The sequence below is a fragment of the Mugil cephalus genome, chromosome 13 (genome assembly GCF_022458985.1).
Source record: "Mugil cephalus isolate CIBA_MC_2020 chromosome 13, CIBA_Mcephalus_1.1, whole genome shotgun sequence".
Classification (NCBI taxonomy): Eukaryota; Metazoa; Chordata; class Actinopteri; order Mugiliformes; family Mugilidae; genus Mugil; species Mugil cephalus.
This window is the reverse complement of record NC_061782.1, coordinates 23,000,176-23,018,801: the sequence shown is the minus strand read 5'-3', so window position 1 is coordinate 23,018,801 and position 18,626 is coordinate 23,000,176. Positions and strand designations below refer to the sequence as shown.

At 41.2% G+C, this 18,626-nt stretch overlaps 3 protein-coding genes across 6 annotated transcripts; 1 reads left to right on the top strand and 2 right to left on the bottom strand.

Annotated features, from left to right (window-relative positions):
* Window positions 1-45: 45 nt before the first annotated feature.
* LOC125019086 (runt-related transcription factor 3-like) lies at window positions 46-2,371 on the bottom strand. Its single transcript, XM_047603597.1, has 6 exons — window positions 2,338-2,371; window positions 1,499-1,689; window positions 1,202-1,361; window positions 702-806; window positions 544-612; window positions 46-421 (listed from the first exon to the last, which is right to left on the bottom strand). Exons 1-6 carry the CDS (start codon window positions 2,369-2,371, stop codon window positions 78-80), a joined length of 903 nt encoding a protein of 300 aa, XP_047459553.1. The 3' UTR covers window positions 46-77.
* On the top strand, window positions 2,352-9,988 carry supt3h (SPT3 homolog, SAGA and STAGA complex component). Of its 4 annotated transcripts, none has more exons than XM_047604092.1 (13): window positions 2,383-2,448; window positions 2,575-2,651; window positions 4,036-4,139; window positions 6,320-6,404; window positions 6,689-6,775; window positions 6,894-6,990; window positions 7,125-7,267; window positions 7,367-7,442; window positions 8,014-8,126; window positions 8,224-8,328; window positions 8,409-8,540; window positions 8,929-9,018; window positions 9,859-9,988. In XM_047604092.1, the coding sequence occupies exons 3-13, from the start codon at window positions 4,048-4,050 to the stop codon at window positions 9,898-9,900; spliced, it is 1,062 nt and encodes a 353-aa protein (XP_047460048.1). In that variant the 5' UTR covers window positions 2,383-2,448; window positions 2,575-2,651; window positions 4,036-4,047; the 3' UTR covers window positions 9,901-9,988. The 4 variants fall into 4 exon arrangements, with proteins under 4 accessions (XP_047460049.1, XP_047460048.1, XP_047460051.1 ...); XM_047604095.1 differs by having other exon boundaries at window positions 2,384-2,448; window positions 8,412-8,540; XM_047604094.1 differs by having other exon boundaries at window positions 2,419-2,448; window positions 2,603-2,651.
* Window positions 9,989-10,061: 73 nt separating this feature from the next.
* Window positions 10,062-18,122, bottom strand: cdc5l (CDC5 cell division cycle 5-like (S. pombe)). Its single transcript, XM_047603827.1, has 19 exons — window positions 17,913-18,122; window positions 17,372-17,475; window positions 17,075-17,236; window positions 16,844-16,971; window positions 16,255-16,354; window positions 16,000-16,126; window positions 15,818-15,909; window positions 15,472-15,616; window positions 15,160-15,351; window positions 14,452-14,600; window positions 13,277-13,451; window positions 12,955-13,119; window positions 12,724-12,804; window positions 12,262-12,513; window positions 12,039-12,146; window positions 11,789-11,878; window positions 11,548-11,679; window positions 11,213-11,293; window positions 10,062-10,417 (listed from the first exon to the last, which is right to left on the bottom strand). The coding sequence occupies exons 1-19, from the start codon at window positions 17,955-17,957 to the stop codon at window positions 10,304-10,306; spliced, it is 2,442 nt and encodes an 813-aa protein (XP_047459783.1). The 5' UTR covers window positions 17,958-18,122; the 3' UTR covers window positions 10,062-10,303.
* Between the last annotated feature and the right edge of the window lie 504 nt (window positions 18,123-18,626).

The window sequence follows — 18,626 nt, the reverse complement described above, 5'->3', positions numbered from 1 at the left end:
ATTAAGTATCACTGTGGAAATTCACAAAATGAAATGATTATTTCGAGAGAGCATTTCTGAATATTTCTCATTATTCATCAGTAAGGTCTCCAGACAGGCTCCTCCCCTCTCATGGAAAGATACGCCCCTTCTAGATAGTTGGCTTGTGTTTGTGTGGCAACGGTGCGGTCCTCCCCTGCAGTTTGGAGCGGTTGGTTTGGCCCATAGTAAAAGCTGCTAGGCGGCTGGAAAGGACCATTGTGGGTCAATGGAGGTGGAGGAGAGGACAGGTAGGAGCTGTATGGGGGAGGCTGGGAGGAGTAAGGTAAGGTAGGCAGGTGATGCATTCTGGGAGTTGGGGCAAAGGAGGAGGTCAGGGAGGTCACCTGGCTCAAAAACGACGGCTCACTGGTCCACAGAGAGGAGGAGAAAGATCGACAATCTGAAGAGAGACGTCAGAGCATACATCAGTTTGTGCATGTGAAGATTCACATGAATCTTAGGTAGTAGATTTTGAAAATGTAATGAAAATGTACAGATTACATAACATCCCTCCACTCATACCTGATGAGGCAGTGTTGTTGCTGCTGGAGGGCCTGAACACTCCTGACTTCACTTCCTTCTGTCTCTGTCCTGAAATAAAATAAGAGAGAATGAAATAAATGGCAACTCTGATAATCCCACATCAAAACATCACACATCCCACCCAGATGTCTACTGACGTCTCGGCAGCCGTGGTCCATCCACGGTAATCTTGATGGCCCTGTGTAGGGTGGCGATCTGAGGAGGCGAAGTCAGCACGTTTATTGACAGGGTGAAACTCTTCCCTAAAGGACAGATGCAACACATACACGTGTATGTAATATCTAGGGATATCAAAAAGCATTTCTTTAAGTGTGCAAATTTTCATAGCCTCTAAAATACTGTAATACAAACACTTATTTATGTTCATTCATTCATGTTCACACTTTATACTCAGAGTAAAAGACAAGACAAGGATTCTGGCCTCTAACTCTTACCTCATTAGTATGAGCCAAGAAAATCATACTAGAGGGATAATAATACATGATAAAGATGAGTTATTCCCGTAAATATAAACCATTTAAATTAGAAAAGTTCCAAAAAATTAGAGGGCCAAACACAAAAGGAGAGTTGTTGCCTGTTGCTGATGTCCCATCACTAATAAATTATATTAGAGTATGTAGCCCCTCTGTGGATCTACCTCTGCCGCTGCGGCCTATGAATCGCAGGTCGTTGAAGTGGGCGTAACCTTGCTTCATGGTTGCTGTGGCGTTCCGTAGCTCGGCGCTGCTGTTGTCGTCATTGCCAGCCATCACTATCACAACCACGCCATCCGGCACGTCGTTGTCCAGGGCAACCACCTGGAGGACAGAGGAATAATAGGATCCTGAAGAGTTGGACAAATGCCTTGTACACTGAGTTTGAAAAATTGGAAACAAGTCTGTAGGCTAAATGTTGTAATGACCTCTGACACTGAATTAAAACAGTGATTACTCACGGTGAAGGCTCTCGGCAGGGTCTTGTTGCACCTCCAGTGCAGCGGCAGGCTGCTGCAGAGGAAGTTTGGGCTGTCAGTCTGTATCAGGCCTTTGGGCGGTGCTGTGCTGTGCTGGTGGATAGACCTCACCTCCTGGTCGTGCAGTTGATGGGTGCTGCTGGACGATGGTGTCGGCCGACTCTTCACAGGATCTGGAAAAGAGCAACACAGAGAGAGAAATATTTTTATCCTTTGTCTTTTTCTTCCCTTTTTCTTTCTTGCCTTTTGCCCTGAAATGCCAGCTTCATGAGATTTCATTTATAATTAAGTAGGCTACTAAAAAAGATCATAAAGTTATTCAAAACATTTAATCTTAATGTTTAATTTAGGTAAATACATCCAGATACATGTATGCGATGTTTACTGATTATTTTTCATTGCAGTTTAAGGCCTTTTTATATATATATATAAAAATAAATTAGTACTTCTGTGTAAAACTAAAAACTGATATAATGCCCTATCAATATTTAAATAAATCTTATGGAGGTGTGATAAATGTCACAGGAATTTTGCAACACCTATATAATGTAACAAGTCTGAAGCGATGAAAGCAACTAGTCATTAGTAAATGTATACAAGTCACCAATGTCAAACTAGATTTACTTTTAAAGTATTGTTTATTTTCTATGGCTCTAGCTGCTACCGCAATCAATTAATTTGCTAACTAGTCGTTGTATGCTGTCTAGTGTCTTATCATTTCCTCTTGATATTTTCTCAAAATATAAACGTCTGTGTTATATTTCGACCACCCTCTCCAAAGGGGGCGTTTTTAACCTCGGAGCATTGTAAACTACATTTACCAGAACGCCGTACTTCCTGGTTCTCGTACGTCATCAGGTCGCGTCGAAAAACGAACATAAGCGAAAAAGATAACACTCGTAGCCAGAGCAGCGTCCACCTGAAAGACTTTGGTGAGCGTTTTGAATTGTTTTTACATTTTTCTCCGCGTCTTCACTTCTCCTCTCCCCCTCCTCCTGCGCGTCTGTCGCCAATTTTGTTTTCTGTATTGTGTTTTATTGGCCGCAATGTTTGAATAGGTGGGAACTGCGATGTATTGTCTCTCAGATTTGACTGCCGGAGGGGAAGTTACTGCGGTCAAACCACCTGTTCAACTGTGAGTGTGTGATTGTGTACCTATGTTTGTGTGTGTGTCGACGGCGTGTTTTGTTTTTTCGCATCATATATATTCTGCTATCTTGTTATCTTAAGCCCTTTGATGAGCTTCTGTTCTGTTCAGTCTCATAGTTTTGTTCACTGCTATTTAAATGTACTATAACCTGTAATTATTAGAGCAAAAAAATAAAAAAAGCACATGTTTGTCGTTTTCAGTGTTACACCAGCAGTTGAACAATTATTTTTATGTACAGTGTATTTAGGCAGGACCACTACAGACAGCAGTGTGATGGGAGCTAGTAAGAAATTGAATCAAATATTTAATCCTTGTAATGTGAAATGTAATAAGTGCCACTTTTCATACTTTTGCCTTAAATGATATGACACCACAAATGTTTCCATGTCTGAAGCCACTACATTATATCCACTACTATTTTATTGTAACCCAATGTTGAATATTGTTTTTGTTTTTAACTTCTCCATACTTAATGTAATTCCCTCTGCTGTGCAATGCCTTATTTTTCACCTCCCTCTAGGAACAATAAAGGACTCTCTGATCTTATCGCTTCAGCTACTGTGACTAAAATCTTCACACTTGAAGTTGTTAATCTGACATTGCATAAAATAAAGAATAGCAAAATAATTAAACAAACAATAATTTTTTAAAAAAAATAGTCAGTTTTAGTCCATCACTGTGTTCACCTCAGATTTAGAGCTGTATTAGTTTTGCTTGGTGAAGCGTTACTTTATTTATGTTTCACTTTTGTGTAAAGGGTGCAGAAAACTAACTTTAGTTATTCTTGTGTTTTTTCTTGGTTGTCAGAAAAAAAAAATGATGTAAGGAACTAAAATGGATCATAAATCCACAATTCTAGAAAGCCTATTAGCAGACCACTATATGAAAAATATGAGCATGTTAAGCTAAGGACAGGCTTGCCTGAATAAAAGCCACTTGAAATAGTCTTATTGTTATTAGGATGTTGATTCCACAGGGTTGGGGCCAGCACAGCAAAGGCACGATCACCTTTAGTTTTAAAATGAGAACTTTAAACAATCAGTTCATCCTTTCAAATTCTTCTTATAAAAGACAAAAACTACAAAAATGAATTCTTCTTCTCCTACTTTAATACAACTCTAAGTCTTTCATTCCAGTGTTTATGCGTTACATGAACTTTTCCTGGACTATTTGTCCACTACCTTTTCCTTTTGGACATTGCGCACAATGTGTACACTTACTTTGCTCTTCAAAACCCAAGTGTTTGTATATTATTTGACTTTTATTTCTTATTTCTTACTGTGTTTATTGCACCAACACCTTGTATGTTCCTTTTATGTGTCAGTATATGCTTGTATATGGCAATAACTCTCATTCTGTCTGTCTTCAGGTGTGTGTTGTTATGAGCAGTCCCATGGCTGGCTCCACCGCCTCAAGCTCTAAAGACCGTCCAGTTTCCAGGACCAGCTTCATCCCAGAGCTACAGAGCATGATGTAAGACACACACACACACGCACAAACACACACACGCACACACACAAAGAAGGAGTCTCACCCCAGTACAGCATCGGGCTGGTGCTGCCGAACAGACTGTTTGAAGCCATTGAAACCTGTTGAACAAATGACAGGGCCACAAGTTTTTTGTTTAATCATACTTTGCAAATCCAAACACAGATGTCTTAAAACCATGCAAAGCTTTTCCCTTTCTCATGTTAGATAATGCAGACATTCCAAATCTTATTAATAGTTTGTTAATATAAGTATTAACACAGTATAACCTTAAGAGAGATTCACTATATAAATAAAAACAAACAACTAGACTCGATCAGATGGAAATGTTGCACAGTGAAAATAAGTTTAAATGATAAAAGTGAGAGTGTTGTTTAACTTTAAGGTCTCAGCACTGAACATTCAGTTCACTCCAGTTATGATTCCAGTGACAAGTCAAGAAAATGAACAATAAGGGGAACAAAAAAATGAACAGTCAGAGATTGGCATTTAAAGCCAAATTTGACCATTTTTGCAGCAGGTTTGAAGTCAGTAATTTCTCAATGGGAAGATCAACAGAACATTAATCAGCGACTTCTTTGACGATCAAATGTCCGTTTTAGGCTAATATGACATCATTCTAACTTCTCAATTATAAGCCTTCATTGTTTGTTTGTTGAAGTAATTGTGTTATGGTTTTAGAAACACTGAGAGAAAGTCATGACCGGCGTTGTTCTCTGATGTCAAATAGCCCGGCAAAGATTGGCAAGTTCATTATTAAATATTGGCAGAAGAAGTTCAAAAATAATCTGTCACAAGAAAAAAATAGTTTCTGAAACCTCACAGAAAATGACATCACACTCTACATCCGCTACATGTATTTGACCATAGATTTTTTTATCTGCTCAAAAACAAACTAACAAACTAAATGAACTAGGTCCCTTCTATTCGTCTTTTTTCCTAAAGAAACCACATGCAGGCTGTGGGTTTGAAGAGTGTGTGTTTTGAGGTACTCACCCTGCGTGGTCTGCAGAGAGGTGTGTTGTCGGTGGTCAGAGAAGCCCAAACCCAACTAACCCCAAAACCTAAAACCAGAGCTCAGACTGGAGCAAACCTCCGAACCTGAGGACCGGCCGCAACACCAGACCAAAGCCAGTCTCACCTGTGTGACTGATGGATGCACACAGCCAACACAGTGTGGATAAAGGAGGGCGTGGGGGAGTGGGGTGGGGGTGGGGGGGCTGTCAGGTGTAGGAGAGAAGAAATGAGAGAAGGAACGAGCTTCAGGATGTGGCTTTGGGTTAGCCTGCCATCGTGGAAGTGGATGGATGCAAATTGAGGTTTGACCAAATTGTGGTTTAAGTGTTTGTGTGGCCTGTTGACCTCAGTGTGTGTATACGTATTAGAGACACACTTATACACACATACCTGTACGAGCTCTGTTGATTGGGACCGTGACGCTGAGCGTTAAAGCAACTCAAACTTTTGAATGCGTATTCAAGTATTTGATCAGATTGTTCTGCAATACTCGTTTTTAGAAGTAAGAAGATTGTTCCACTAATGTCATTTGTCTAAATTAAACCTAAAAAGATTGTCCGATTCATGAAGTCCTCACATCGCTTTTACATCAGAACAAGATTTCTGTGTGTGGTTACAGAAAATGTCTGAGGGCATTCATCACAGATAATTAAAGAACAAGATGGAGGCCGGAGCATTTTGCTTTATAGAGTCCATCATTAGCATATTCATTATGACAACAGTTCTCACAACAGCTGCAGTTTAGAGTGTCTTTTTAATCAGTTAATTCATAGGTGTAAACTGATTAATGTTTCATGGTTTATGAATTATTATTATTATTTTGTGAGTTAGAGTACATATAAATATCTATACAGTAAATTGGATATTGTCTGTATTTAGCACAGGCCAGAGTCGGCGTATTTACCCTTCGGCGCCTGTTATTCACCTGAAACAAAGAGGAAAGAGTTGAGAAGACAGAATAAGCTCTGATACCTGAGTGCGGTGCAGAATCAGTACAGCAGAGAGCAGTTGGCACCACAGACGCTAATCTCTCCTGCACTATAAGAACACTTAATGAGCTTGGCCTTGGATGAATTAGCAGCTCATTAACAGTTAAACAACATTCACAGTTTTAGAGGATTGATCTGTGGCATCTGTGTGAATTACAGGTTCGCTCTGGGAGACGCACGCAGGCCCCTGCATGAGACAGCAGCTCTGGTGGAGGACATTGTACACACTCAGCTCATTACCATGGTAACACTCTGTGAATTTCATCATGGGATGTGTTTCCTGATAGATAGAGAAAATAAGAAAATGGCTCTGCACACAATTGGACAGTCCTACAATCAATCAGACCATTTTATTGTAAACAAATGGAACTCCAGGGTGCTGAGACGGTAAACATGGCTACTGCAGAAAACCCACCCAAACAGTTTAATTAATCTGGCAGATATTTCCTAGAAACATCAGACCAACAAACAGTTGTATTATTGTCTTATTTCTGAAATAAACTGTGATTTGCCTGGTTCATTTATCAGCTGCATCAGGCCTGTGAGGGGGCGTCTCTTCGTGGTTCCAGGGTCATTTCAGCTGAAGACATCCTGTTCCAAATGAGGAGAGACAAGGTACACAAAACACTCACAGAATGCACAAAACATAATGTTTTGGAAGCTCTCAATCAGTGATGTTGTTTGAAGCTGTCACATTTGTTCTCTCCTCCCTCTTTTCTCATCTCTTGATCAGAGGAAGGTGGCAAGATTATTAAAATACCTCCAGTTTCGAGATTATAAATCCAAAATACTCAAAACTCTAGAGGACGACGACGCGCAGCAAGAGCCGGGTAAATATTTTGGGAAGGTTTAATTAGAGAGAAAAATGGAACTTCAAAATGTTGCGTCAACTCATATTTAAGAACCAAATGTCAGAATCATATAAACCGAGATCACTGAGGTCTGGACTTATCTTTTCATTTAGAAAAAGGTGCTGCTCTTGCCGGTGGTAACCAGCGGAGGCAGCGATTGGCGCAGGACTTCCTGGTGTGGATGGATCAGACAGGCGAACTCCTGTCATTAGCTGAGCGACAGGAAGTAGACCCCGTCAAGCAGGAAAGGATGGAGGTCAGAGATTAATCATGAGACTGATGTTTACTGCAGACGGTGCTACATGTATGTTGAGTGGACGTTTGATGATCATTTCCTGCGTCTGTGTATCTTCAGCGTTTAGAGCGTCACACTCGGGCGATGGACCAGGCTCAGTACTCTGAGTTCTGTGAGAGTCGACAGCTCAGCTTTGGTAAGATTATAAACTATTTAGTGTATTTAATCTGTCTATTCAGTGTGGGGTGTTCTGGACAAACAAGTCTGATCCACAGTGACACCACCCTGTACCTTTCAGGAAATGATCTTCAGAGGTCTGGAGTCAGGAATGTTTTGTCAGCAAAACACTATAATAGGAATATGTTTATAATGTTATGGCTGATCAGTGTAAATTATAATTATTTCTATTTCTTCAGTTATTACCACATAAATGATTTGTCCAGTTTAAAATGAATTGTAGCAAAATAAAATAAAAGAAGAAAAAATCCTAACAGTCTATAATTCAATGTTGCAAATAAATGAAGCAAATAAATTTTCCAGCGTTTCTGATTGTTCAGACAACAAAACAAAGGAAACAACAAAGTCTTTAAATTAGCTTTAAAAATTAACCATAATTTAAATTTTCTGTCACGGACTCATTGCATGTTGGACGTGACCCTGGGAGCCTGTAGACCTGTAAAGCATAGAGCTCACTCTGATCTCTTTGGTTTGTGTTGCCTTTGTGTGTTTGTGCGGTTAACTTCTTCTGTATCGTGTTGTTATCACAGCTAAGAAAGCGTCCAAGTTTCGGGACTGGCTGGACTGCAGCAGCCTGGAGCTGAAGCCCAACAGCATCGCCATGGAGATCCTGTCATACTTGGCCTATGAGACGGTTGCCCAGGTAACATATTAAAGCGTGATGTTGCTTCCATGTGCGATTTTTATTTGTTTTATTCTGTTCTTATACGAGTGTCCGTGGTGTTTCGGTCTTTCTCCAGATCGTGGATTTGTCTCTGCTGGTCAAACAGGAAATGACAGCGAAGACTAATCCCATCAGTCATGTGATCTCTGCCAGCTACATCCACTACAACACACACACCGAGGTCTTTTCCTCACATTTTCAGTCACTAGCTCCACAGTACTGTTGTTGTTTCCACTAGAAACACCTCTCTGTTTTGTCCAGCAGGTGAAGAAGGATCCGGACTCACCTGAGGCCACTCCTCCCTCCACTCCAGGGTCCTCACACTCGTCAAAGCCGCTCATGCAGGGTAACGGCAGTCTGGACGGCCGGGCCAGACAGAGGAAACGCAAAAAGGTGTGTGTGTGTACACCAGGCTGCAGCTGCTCTTGTTTATCCTCTTTATTTGTTTTCCATTTCAACTGCTGCCACGCTGAGCTTTTTATTGCAGGTCTGATTTTAATGGAAGCCTTCATTAACGCATAATTTACTGCCTGTTTGAATGCGTCAGGAGGCTGGCCTGGAGGACCAACGTGATTAGCTGTCAAATAATATTCAAATGTATGATGATTTAAAAGTCTCAACGCGTTCCTACACTTTGATTGGTAATTGCCCTGAAGGAAGAGGGTTTTCAGCTGTTGGATTTAAACACATGGAGCTAAATTTAATGTCCTTATTGACATAGCATTTACTTGCTGACTTCTTGCACTGGTTGTCCATATTGATAAAGTGCTGTGTGTTTCAGAGCTGTCCGGCTACAGTGGAGCCTCCCAGTGGAGCCATCCAGCCCTGTCACATCAGAGAGGCCATCAGAAGATACAACTACAGACACACAGTATGTACACGCACAGATGAATAGACTTGTTTCTGCACGCTAAATGAGGCTTTTTTCGAGACTAGGTTTGCTTAGTCTCATTTTCTTATAGATTACTGACTGCTTTAATTCATTAACCCTCCTCTTTAAGTTTTCAAATCAGCAGTTTTCTCTCTGCAACAGTGGCAAAGAAATGATCAAAAATACATTGAAAGCAAGACATACTTTGTTTTATATCACGTTCGTCTAAAATGAAGACTGTGCAGAGTCATTGGTTCAAACCAATATCTCATTGAGGCAAAGCTGCTGCATGTTCCCCTTTTTTAACAAAGATGTGGCAGGTAACCAGGATTTACATTTGCCAAACCAACCAGTCCTCTGGTTTGAGCTGCTGGTCGCGCTCAAAGAGGCCAATTATACGTGTGGTTAGCTGCCCGTCCCAGGTGAACAGTGGCGCTCAGAAGAGCTTCAACATGTTTTGTTTCCACAAGCTTAGCTTCAACAGCTACAAAAGGGGCTTTGCTGCTTTCAAATGTGGTGGTTTTTAAGCAAAACGTCCACTGTTTGTGGACATTTTTAGAAATTCCAGAGGTAATATATGAAGTCAAAGTTTTACCATGCCTGTGGAAAATCTAATTACCCAGTTATCAGCTTGCTATCCATAGAGGAGGGTTCTCAGTTTACATCTGATGTTAGCTGATGCCAAGTCATGACCTCAAACTCAAGAGTCCCACTCCAAGGCAGCATATGTAGAAATGTACTTTAAACTTGAAGAAATTTGTCTTTCAGGAACCACAAATTAAGTTTGAGTTGTTGTGACTGGGCATGGGATGAATTACATCTGATGTGTTGTTCTGACAGAGCGCTTACTGGAAGAATGGGATGGCCTTCCTCGCCTGCTGAGGATGCACCAAATTATTCAGCTCATGTTCTCATGCGTAACTGTATGTAAATATTTGTTCTATTGTTTTAATAAAGACTTTTCAGTAAACCAGTGGCTACTAATCTGAATTTGATTTCTTACATCAAAATGTCACATAAAAATACTCCACTCCAGACAAATACTATGTCGAAAAGAAACTTTATTGGTCACAAACACAAAGGACTACTGAGCATGCTCAAAACTCAGCTTGCAACATTATAGCAACATGAGGGCATGACGGGCTTATTTGTGGCGCTTGCTGCAATAATTAGAAATGACTGAAAGGATCAATACGATGACTCGAAGGAAGCAAGAGAAATCTCAGTTTCTCTGAACAGTTTTCAGCTTGTTATCCATGGTGATTATGTGTGCTGTGTGTGTTGATCAGTATTTCTGAGCACTGTTTATTAGCGACTCCCGCTCCATCAGCAGCTCTCCATATCTCTGCTGAAGCTCTCGTTCTCTCTCCATCTGCCTCTCCACGTCCTCCCGCAGAGCCTGAAACACACCACGTCAAATACCAGTCACATGAGGATGATTGGCTTTTCGTTAATGAAGGGACACTGGTCTATTTAAGTCTTGTACTAAACTAAAAACTAAAGCTCCTTTTGAGCCACTGTTCATTCAGTTGGTCTGGTAATTGTTTTATATGGGCTGTGATAATTTGGGCTACTTGTATTTTTTAAAAAAAAAAACGTGAGTTTAGTTGGCTCAGCTCTACACAGCCACAAAGGACATGCTGATGTTTATATTAATTTCTGGCGGTTCCTGACTTTAAACATTTGCAGGCTGTAAACTTTGTATCTCTATCATTAACAACACCTTTACTAATTAAGTCTAGACTTTGTGCTATGACAAGCTTTGGTGTCATTAGCCAGAATGTAAAAGTCTGAAATAGTTCCTTCAGTTGTAGATTAGATGTTTAAATATGACATTTCATGAATTATGATTATCAGTTGGTTAATGGATTAAATGACTGGTCTGAATAGAAGGAAGTTATAAAAAAAAAATACTTTTATGCCACTACTTTTGTTACTTAGGCTAATTTTGTAGTAAGTGAGCGGGTTCAACTATTGTTACTGTGAAATCTGAAAACAGTACTAACAACAATGCACTAAATTAGAATAACTCTACAAATTGTTTCACAGTTTCTACAAACAAAGGTGAAAACTTCAAATAGCCTGTTTTACATTTTATTTAAAATGACATAAGATGGAGACAGTAGGCACATTTTCACAGTCAAAATACTTTCATAAATGACCAAAATTCTGTAGCGTGTAGTAAATGTCTTACCGCTTGTCTCCTGGGAATAGCTGCATCTTCTTGTTTCTTCAGCTGAGTGAAGGTCTGGAGCTCTGTGGCTGCCTGCTCCACCTAGTGGGCAAAATAAGCATAACACTGTCATCAGTACTGCAGGTACATTAACACAGTATTTCATACACTGTATCATTTGCAGCCTGTATGAGAACTAGTTGAATACTAGCTCGCTAGATTTACATTAAGATTAAGATGCAGTTTTTATCATCAACAAGAACATGTACTCGTTTGAAGAAAAATAGTAATATCAGATTTACTGGTGAAATAAAAAATGTTCTCAGATAAAATGCTCATAAATATGTGTTATTTACCTGTTCCCAGAGTTCATTGTGCTGCTTCAGGAGCCCCAGCGCTCTGGACTGAAACCCTCCCAGCAAGATTTTCAGCTTCTTCTCCAGTTTAGCTGCCCTCCGAGCCTCTGCTGTCATGTGACCACGGTTCACCTGGAGGGTCCCACAGATACAGAGGCCTCAGTGTCTGGACAGCAGCTCTCATACAGCATGTGATATTCAGGTGTTTGACACCTTTCTATCTGTCAGTGTGCTTTCTCACCTCTAGTTTTTTCTCCAGACTTTCTATACGGTCTTTCTTTGATGCCAGGTTTGCTCTGGTGTACCTGTTCTGACCAGGTAGATACAACACCTGTGCAATGAGAGAGGTCGACAGTATTATGAAGAGTTAAAAGGAGCACACGGGCTAATTTGGAGGAATGGAGCAGCCTGGTTTGTATCAAAATTAAAAACATAAAAAGTAATGATTTTTCATGATTCCAGATGACTGCATAGTTTTGGAAATGTCTCACCTGTCCGTAGCATTCCTCCCACACCTGGCTGTAGGCCTCCATGCTGAGATCACCGTGGCCCATTCCTGTCTTCACCACCTCCATTTCTGCTGCCAGTATTGCCTTTGCCTGTTTATCGACATGCCACACAAGTACACAACATCTTAACAACCTACGAATATCACAGTCACAATCAGTAGGACATTCATAGTCAGTGCTGAAGTGTTACAGATTTTTGTGTTACCTGCTCCATGTCCTCTGTGCTGACCGGCTTGTAGGGGTGTGTTTCCATGTAAGCGATGTGCGAGGCGTTGTTAGACGTAGAAGTGGGCCCTCTGGATTTGCCGCGCTGCAGCTGATTGGCTGAGTTGGCCGACGGGTGGTGGAGACAGTCGTGGTGCAGCATGGTGATCATTTCCTGTTTGACGAGTTCCTCTGCGACTTGGAGGTCAGACAGCGGCTCCATGGAAGCAGGACGCAGGACGGACTCGTTCACCTAAAACGGGAAAAAACGGTTTCCATTGCACTTTTATATCAATCTGTCTGAAAAACCACCTCATGAAAGCGTACAAATGTTTTAGTGATATTTGAGAGTTTTTTTGACATGTAGGAGTTTCCATTACCCTTTTTTATTGTGATATTTAGGTTTTGCACATTTCTAGGGGGAATGGAAAAGCAAATGTGAACTGGGATGATAAAACCTTACCTCAGTGGGCCTGGGAAGCTCTCTCTGAACAGCGGTATGTCTCAGCTTCAGCTCCTTCTCTCTTTCTGCATCCCGCACAGCCTGACAAACACACAAGCATTCGTATAATCAGCCTCAACTACAGGGGTAAAAACAACACACAGGCAAAACCTGCTTCTGTCACAAAAAATGTATTTCGGCACCAAGATAATAAACTTAAAACCTTTCTTGTGTGTTTATGTAAGTTCATACCTGCTTGCGTGCCTCAACATCTGCTGAGTCCTCTATGTATCCCGTCTCAGTCTCTGTTTCTTCAAGTTCTTTCTCTGCGTTTTCCGGAAGAACAATCTCAAAGTCGTTCTTAGGAACAGGAAGTGACATCAGGCCCTGTCTCAGCTGCTGCAGACTCTCCTTTTGCTGTTGAAGAATGAGAATAACAGCATTAATTAGGCATGTGATTAGTATAAATTTATTGTTGCAGTTGGTCCATGAGGGTTTTTATTTGATTAATGATATGAATGACTCAAAAACAGATCAAAGGTTAGTGAAAAACTTAAAAACTCCTGGTAGTTACCAGGTGTTTAGCAAAGGCAGGGTCCGCCAGTTGCTCCTCGCTGTTAATATTCAGTTTGTCTCTCAGTGGTGTCCGGCCGGGGGTCAGGCCGGGGGTCCCTGTCACACGTGGGGTTAGTCCCCCCACAGCTTGAGGTGTCATCATGCCTTCTGCCCCCTGTCCAGGTCCAGGAGTTCTGTTGGAGATGACCAAACTTGTTAACAGATACTGCAGGGTCATGTATGGAATCAGTTACTAAATGAGACATTCTTATTATTGCAAAAGTGAGAAATGTGCTTTCTCTGCAGATCTGGGGATTAGTACTGGTAGAGAATCTGGAATCATGACACAAATATAGGCAGTAGATGATAAAATCAGATCAAGGAAAGGTAATCATCTCACAGGACAAATGGAGGCCTGAGCACACTAATGAATGATTTTTAAACTACTAGGGCAACACACCAAATCTGTTTAAGTATGGACACGTCAAACCAACATGTCATGTTCAACTTTGACATTCCAGAACCAACAACTTGAACACAACAAAGACTACAGCCAACGACCATATGGTATATACACTCTGCATGTGCATGGAAGGAAATAACTTTTCTTCAGGTGGCAGTGGTCTGTATTCTCTCATGAGAAAACAGTTTCCTGATATGGAATCATCATTCCCCATCAACAAAGTTACCATTAGTTGGGATGGAAGGAAGCTAGGAACAGTTGTACAGAGCTGGTCTCTCCCAAATCATGTTGTAGTTGGTTTACACTGTATTCATTGTACATCATGTTGTTGTGAAGATGTATTTTAGCTGATTCAACCTGCTGAATCTGACGACGGTACCGGACACACCCCAATAACTAGGCAGTTATTCACCGTCTGCTTGGTGTATCACAGTCTTTACACTATAGATCTAAGCAACAGGGGAACTGAAGTGACTCCAGAACCACTTTACTCCACAAAAACATTTGTGAGGAGGAGAAGTTTGTATTGTTTTAACAGTAGTATGGAGAGAGGGGACAGAGCAGGTAGAAAGTTCAGTTTCAGCCTGGTGGATCAAGCTGTCCTTGAGTCTGCTAGTCCTGGCCCGTAGACTCCACAGCCTGGACCAGCAGACTCAAGGACATCCACGAGGCTGTCATGCTACGACAGCCTGAAAATAGGAAGCTGGATTACTGGAATGTAGCTTTGTTACCTGAACGGTGTACTGAGGACAGTGTTGGGTGTTTGTATCTGCTGACGTTGAGGTGTCACTCCACTGAAATCGCTCTCGTGCAGAGGAGTGTTGAGGCCTCCCTTCAGGGGGGTGTCGATGTTGGTCAGAGCCATTAGGTTCTGGGCCTCCTGAAAATACAAACACATACACAGATGGTAAAAACTATCATTAACATCATTTTTTAACAAAAAAATTCAAAGGAATTAGTATTTTATATAATGACATTTTTACTTATGTAAATAAAATGACGAGGATGCATATGCACATACTTAAATAATAGGTAATTAATTTATTTGATCAATAGAACAATCTATAATCAGCTTTTCCCCCAATGGTTAATCAATTTTCTCTTGGCTCTGCAAACGTCTGATGGCTAATTCAATCAATTACTTGTTGAACCTTTTGTGGTCGTTACAGGCCGTGACAATACATGTGAGAATAGTTAGCTGCATCCCAAAACATAGAATGTATTGTCATGCATATTAAGTATCAATTCTTTTTCTTATAGTGGCCATTGCCTTTGTACCTGCAAGAAGGCGAAGTGTGCAGAAAAGTCTGAGATTATGGTAGCAGGCTAATTTCACGATGAACTTAGTCATCAATAATAAAAGTAGAGTTTGCACAGCATACCAATAATGTACATGCACAACATACAATGACATCATCCATAAAGAATAAAGTCGTTACCTGCAGTATTCTGTCTTGCACAGCGGGGGTGCGTGGGGTCCGTAGTCCCGTTGCCATAGTGTTGGTGACGCTGTACTCCGACAGAAGGGTGGATGAGGCAGAGTTACCAGTTTCGCTCTCCTCAGCTGTTTGACGGGCAACCTCACTAGCAACACCCAGTTTGACAACTTCCTCTAACTCAGCATCACTGATCTGAGAACAGAGTAAATACAGTATTTGTTAACAATGTATAATAAAGCAAGAGTCAAAAACAATTGGATTCGTTTGGACCAGCTCCACATGTCCAAGAGACCTATTAGACATTAAAGTTACCTGCGGTGCAGGTAACACCAGTTTGGACCGTTTCTTGGTGAACTCAGCCACTCCACTGGTTTGCAGGATGGCAGACGGCAGATCGCTCTCCTTCTTCTTCTTTATTTTTTGTTTGTCTTTCTTCCTATCCCTCTCCTCACGCTCACTACACACAAATAATGGGGTTTATGAATAAACATTATGAAATCATTCATGCATTTACTTGCGGTGCAAACTGTGCAACAGTTTTGTTAATGAGGTGTTTTTCTCTTTATGTAAAAGTATACTTATTATTGTGTATTTACTTGTGTGTATCCTCATGTTACCAAATCTGTGTGTGTAAAGTGTAGCGTATGGCACTACTGACTTGCGTAGTTCTCCATCCAAGTGCTGCTGTCTGAGACGTTTGAAGTTTGGCTCCAGAGCATCATACTGCTCCATGCTGGTGTCATAGAAACCCTTGAAGTAAAAAAAAAAAAAGCCACCAATTAATATCGTAGCTGTTCTCTGGAGGTATTATGGATTAATTTCATATGGACAGAAACTCACCGGTGCAGGTTTCTTTTCAAAGGGGATTTCAGCGTTGTAGTCCACCCCTCTCTTCTTCTTCCTCTTCTTCTGAACGTCGATTCCTGCCGCTCTCAACTCTCTGCGTTTCTGCAGAGCAGCCAACCGCCTGCAGCACAGTATCATTAAAAGAGTCAATTATGTTTGTTTTTTTTATTAAATGTCAAATGCTCTGATTAACTGAGATAATCATCAGCTTGTCTATGTGTATATGAGAATGCACGAAATAAGTCAAACCTGGCTTCCTCCAGCTGCTTCTCTCTGGCCTTCCTCTTGGCTTTCTTGCCCTGGGTGTTGGCCAGACGAGCCCTGGCCTCTGACAGCATCTCTAACTCGTCTACAGAAAAGGAGACACACAATTCATTGAGTTGGTTAGTATTGGTTGTACTTGACTTCCCTGTTGTGCCATGACATTTTAAGCATCATGTTGACTAGTCACCAACTACATGACAATAACAACGCTGATGCTTCTGAGAAGACACGTGAGGAGCTCAGTGGGTCATTGCAGCAAACTAGCAGCAGTTCATCAAGTGCATGGAAATACTTCACTAAAGATGAAGAACCATTTGTGTTTCTTTTTGTCCTTGATTTCAGTCAATGCATCATGCGAGAGATGGAAGTTGTGATAGAGTTGAGAGTTTGCTGAGCGAGAGTCGCAAACAACAAGTGCCAGACTGGTAGTATTTATGGTGTTTGCCACGGCCAACAGTAGCCTGTGTTCAAGCTTCAGTAAAATGATACGAAAAGCCTCTGTAGCTTACATTCAACCCCCATTGGTTACACAACATGCTGAAACAAAATTTTCCATGCCAGTGTGTTCTTGCACCTTCGTCCATGTCCACAGGGTCAGGTCTGGCAGGTTTAGTTTCAGGATTAGGGTCGATTTCTCCTGGTTTTAATTTCCTGGGGTCATCTCCCACTTCCTCCTCATTGTCCCTTTGTGCTGCTTTGTCTCTAAACACACATAAATATAGAACAGTTTTATTACACTTACTGTAAATAATCATACATTGTGAAGTGGAGTCTTTGCTAAAACTTTCAACAAAATGAGCCTTACAGCAGGTATTCATAGTGCTCAAGACACTGGGCGGCCGTGCGTCCTATAATAGGAGCAATGGTCCTCCACTGGGTAGGCATCAGCTTGGCCAAGTGGAGCAGCTTCTCCTCCTCTTCTCTGGACCATTCTGTCTTCTTGATACTGGGATCCAGCCACTCGTACCTGCAGACAGAAACACAGCAAGTGTATACGATTCTTATTCAAGAAGGTGATCTCATTGACTCTAGCTAGGGTTTAGAAAAAATATAAAGTGAAGTTGATGGTTTTGACATCACGCGTCTTTGCATTAGGACTAACCATCTGGCTTTGCACTGTTTGGCAGATTTACGGTGCAGCAGGGAGGCAATACGAGACCACTGGTTTTTCCCATATTTCATTACCGCAGCCTTGAGGATCTCATCCTGGACAAATAGAGATGCAGAGAGAAAGAAGGTCACAAATGAATGAATGCCACAGTGCCAATAGCACACATCATTCAAGTAAACGTTTATGAGCAATGCTCATCTTTCCATCATCAAGCCATGTGATCAAATTTCTGACAGACATTTCTACTCCAACTTAGTTGTTGTTAGCTTTTATTGCTAACAGTTTTTTGTTTGGTTTGCCAATGACGTTGCCAACAAATAGCTTAAATATTGAGAAGCACCTGTCTAAGTTGCGTGTACACAACTCTACACATATCACTGCTCAACAATTCAACATAACCAGCAGCAACATATATAGACTAAACTTGCTACGCGCGCTGAATCCCGTTAAATGAGAAGCTAGCTTCATGCTAACCTCAGCCTATAGTTTGCTGTTAAGCGCTTAGCATCGCGCTAGCCATGTAAACACCTACCTCGGTGTTGCGCCAGACGCCTCCTTTTATCATAATTCGCGGCATCTTGGCGGCCTGTCGGTATCTCCTCCTTCACTGAAATGCTATTAGCGATACTCTGCCAGTTATTGTCTCAAGTAGCGTCCACTCTCCACTCTAAAACAAGAATCCAACTTGCGTTGCGAGGGAGAAACGAACACGCACTACCACACCGGAAACGTGTGTCGCAGAATGCAACGGGTCTGTCGCAGTGCATTGTGGGTATTATGCTCCTAAGTGGTCTGTGGAAGTGTGTTTCCTCTTTGGGTTGTGTTTCTGTTTTGTTTAACTTAACGAAAATCATCTGTATGCGACTCCAGTTGTTTTTTGCGATTTTTCACCTCATCCCACGTTATTACATCCTAATTCACTTGTCACACTGGATCTGATTTAACTGAGGCCTAAACACCAAGGCTAACAGCTAACTGCTTTAGGGACACAATTCGAAGCGGCACCAGACTTCGCCATAACACTAGGTCCTAGTGTCCTAGTGACTACGACATAGAAATTTCAGTTACATATTATTAGGATTTTCCAGGTAAATATAGGGTTACAAATGCACTGACTAGAGCGCTGTTGAAAAATGCATCTAAACAGATGTCATTTGGTGCTGGCAGAATAGAAGAAATATATTGCTAAAAGAAAAAAACGTAAGTTATTTAACTTTCTTCAACACGTAATTGAAATTCTTGTACT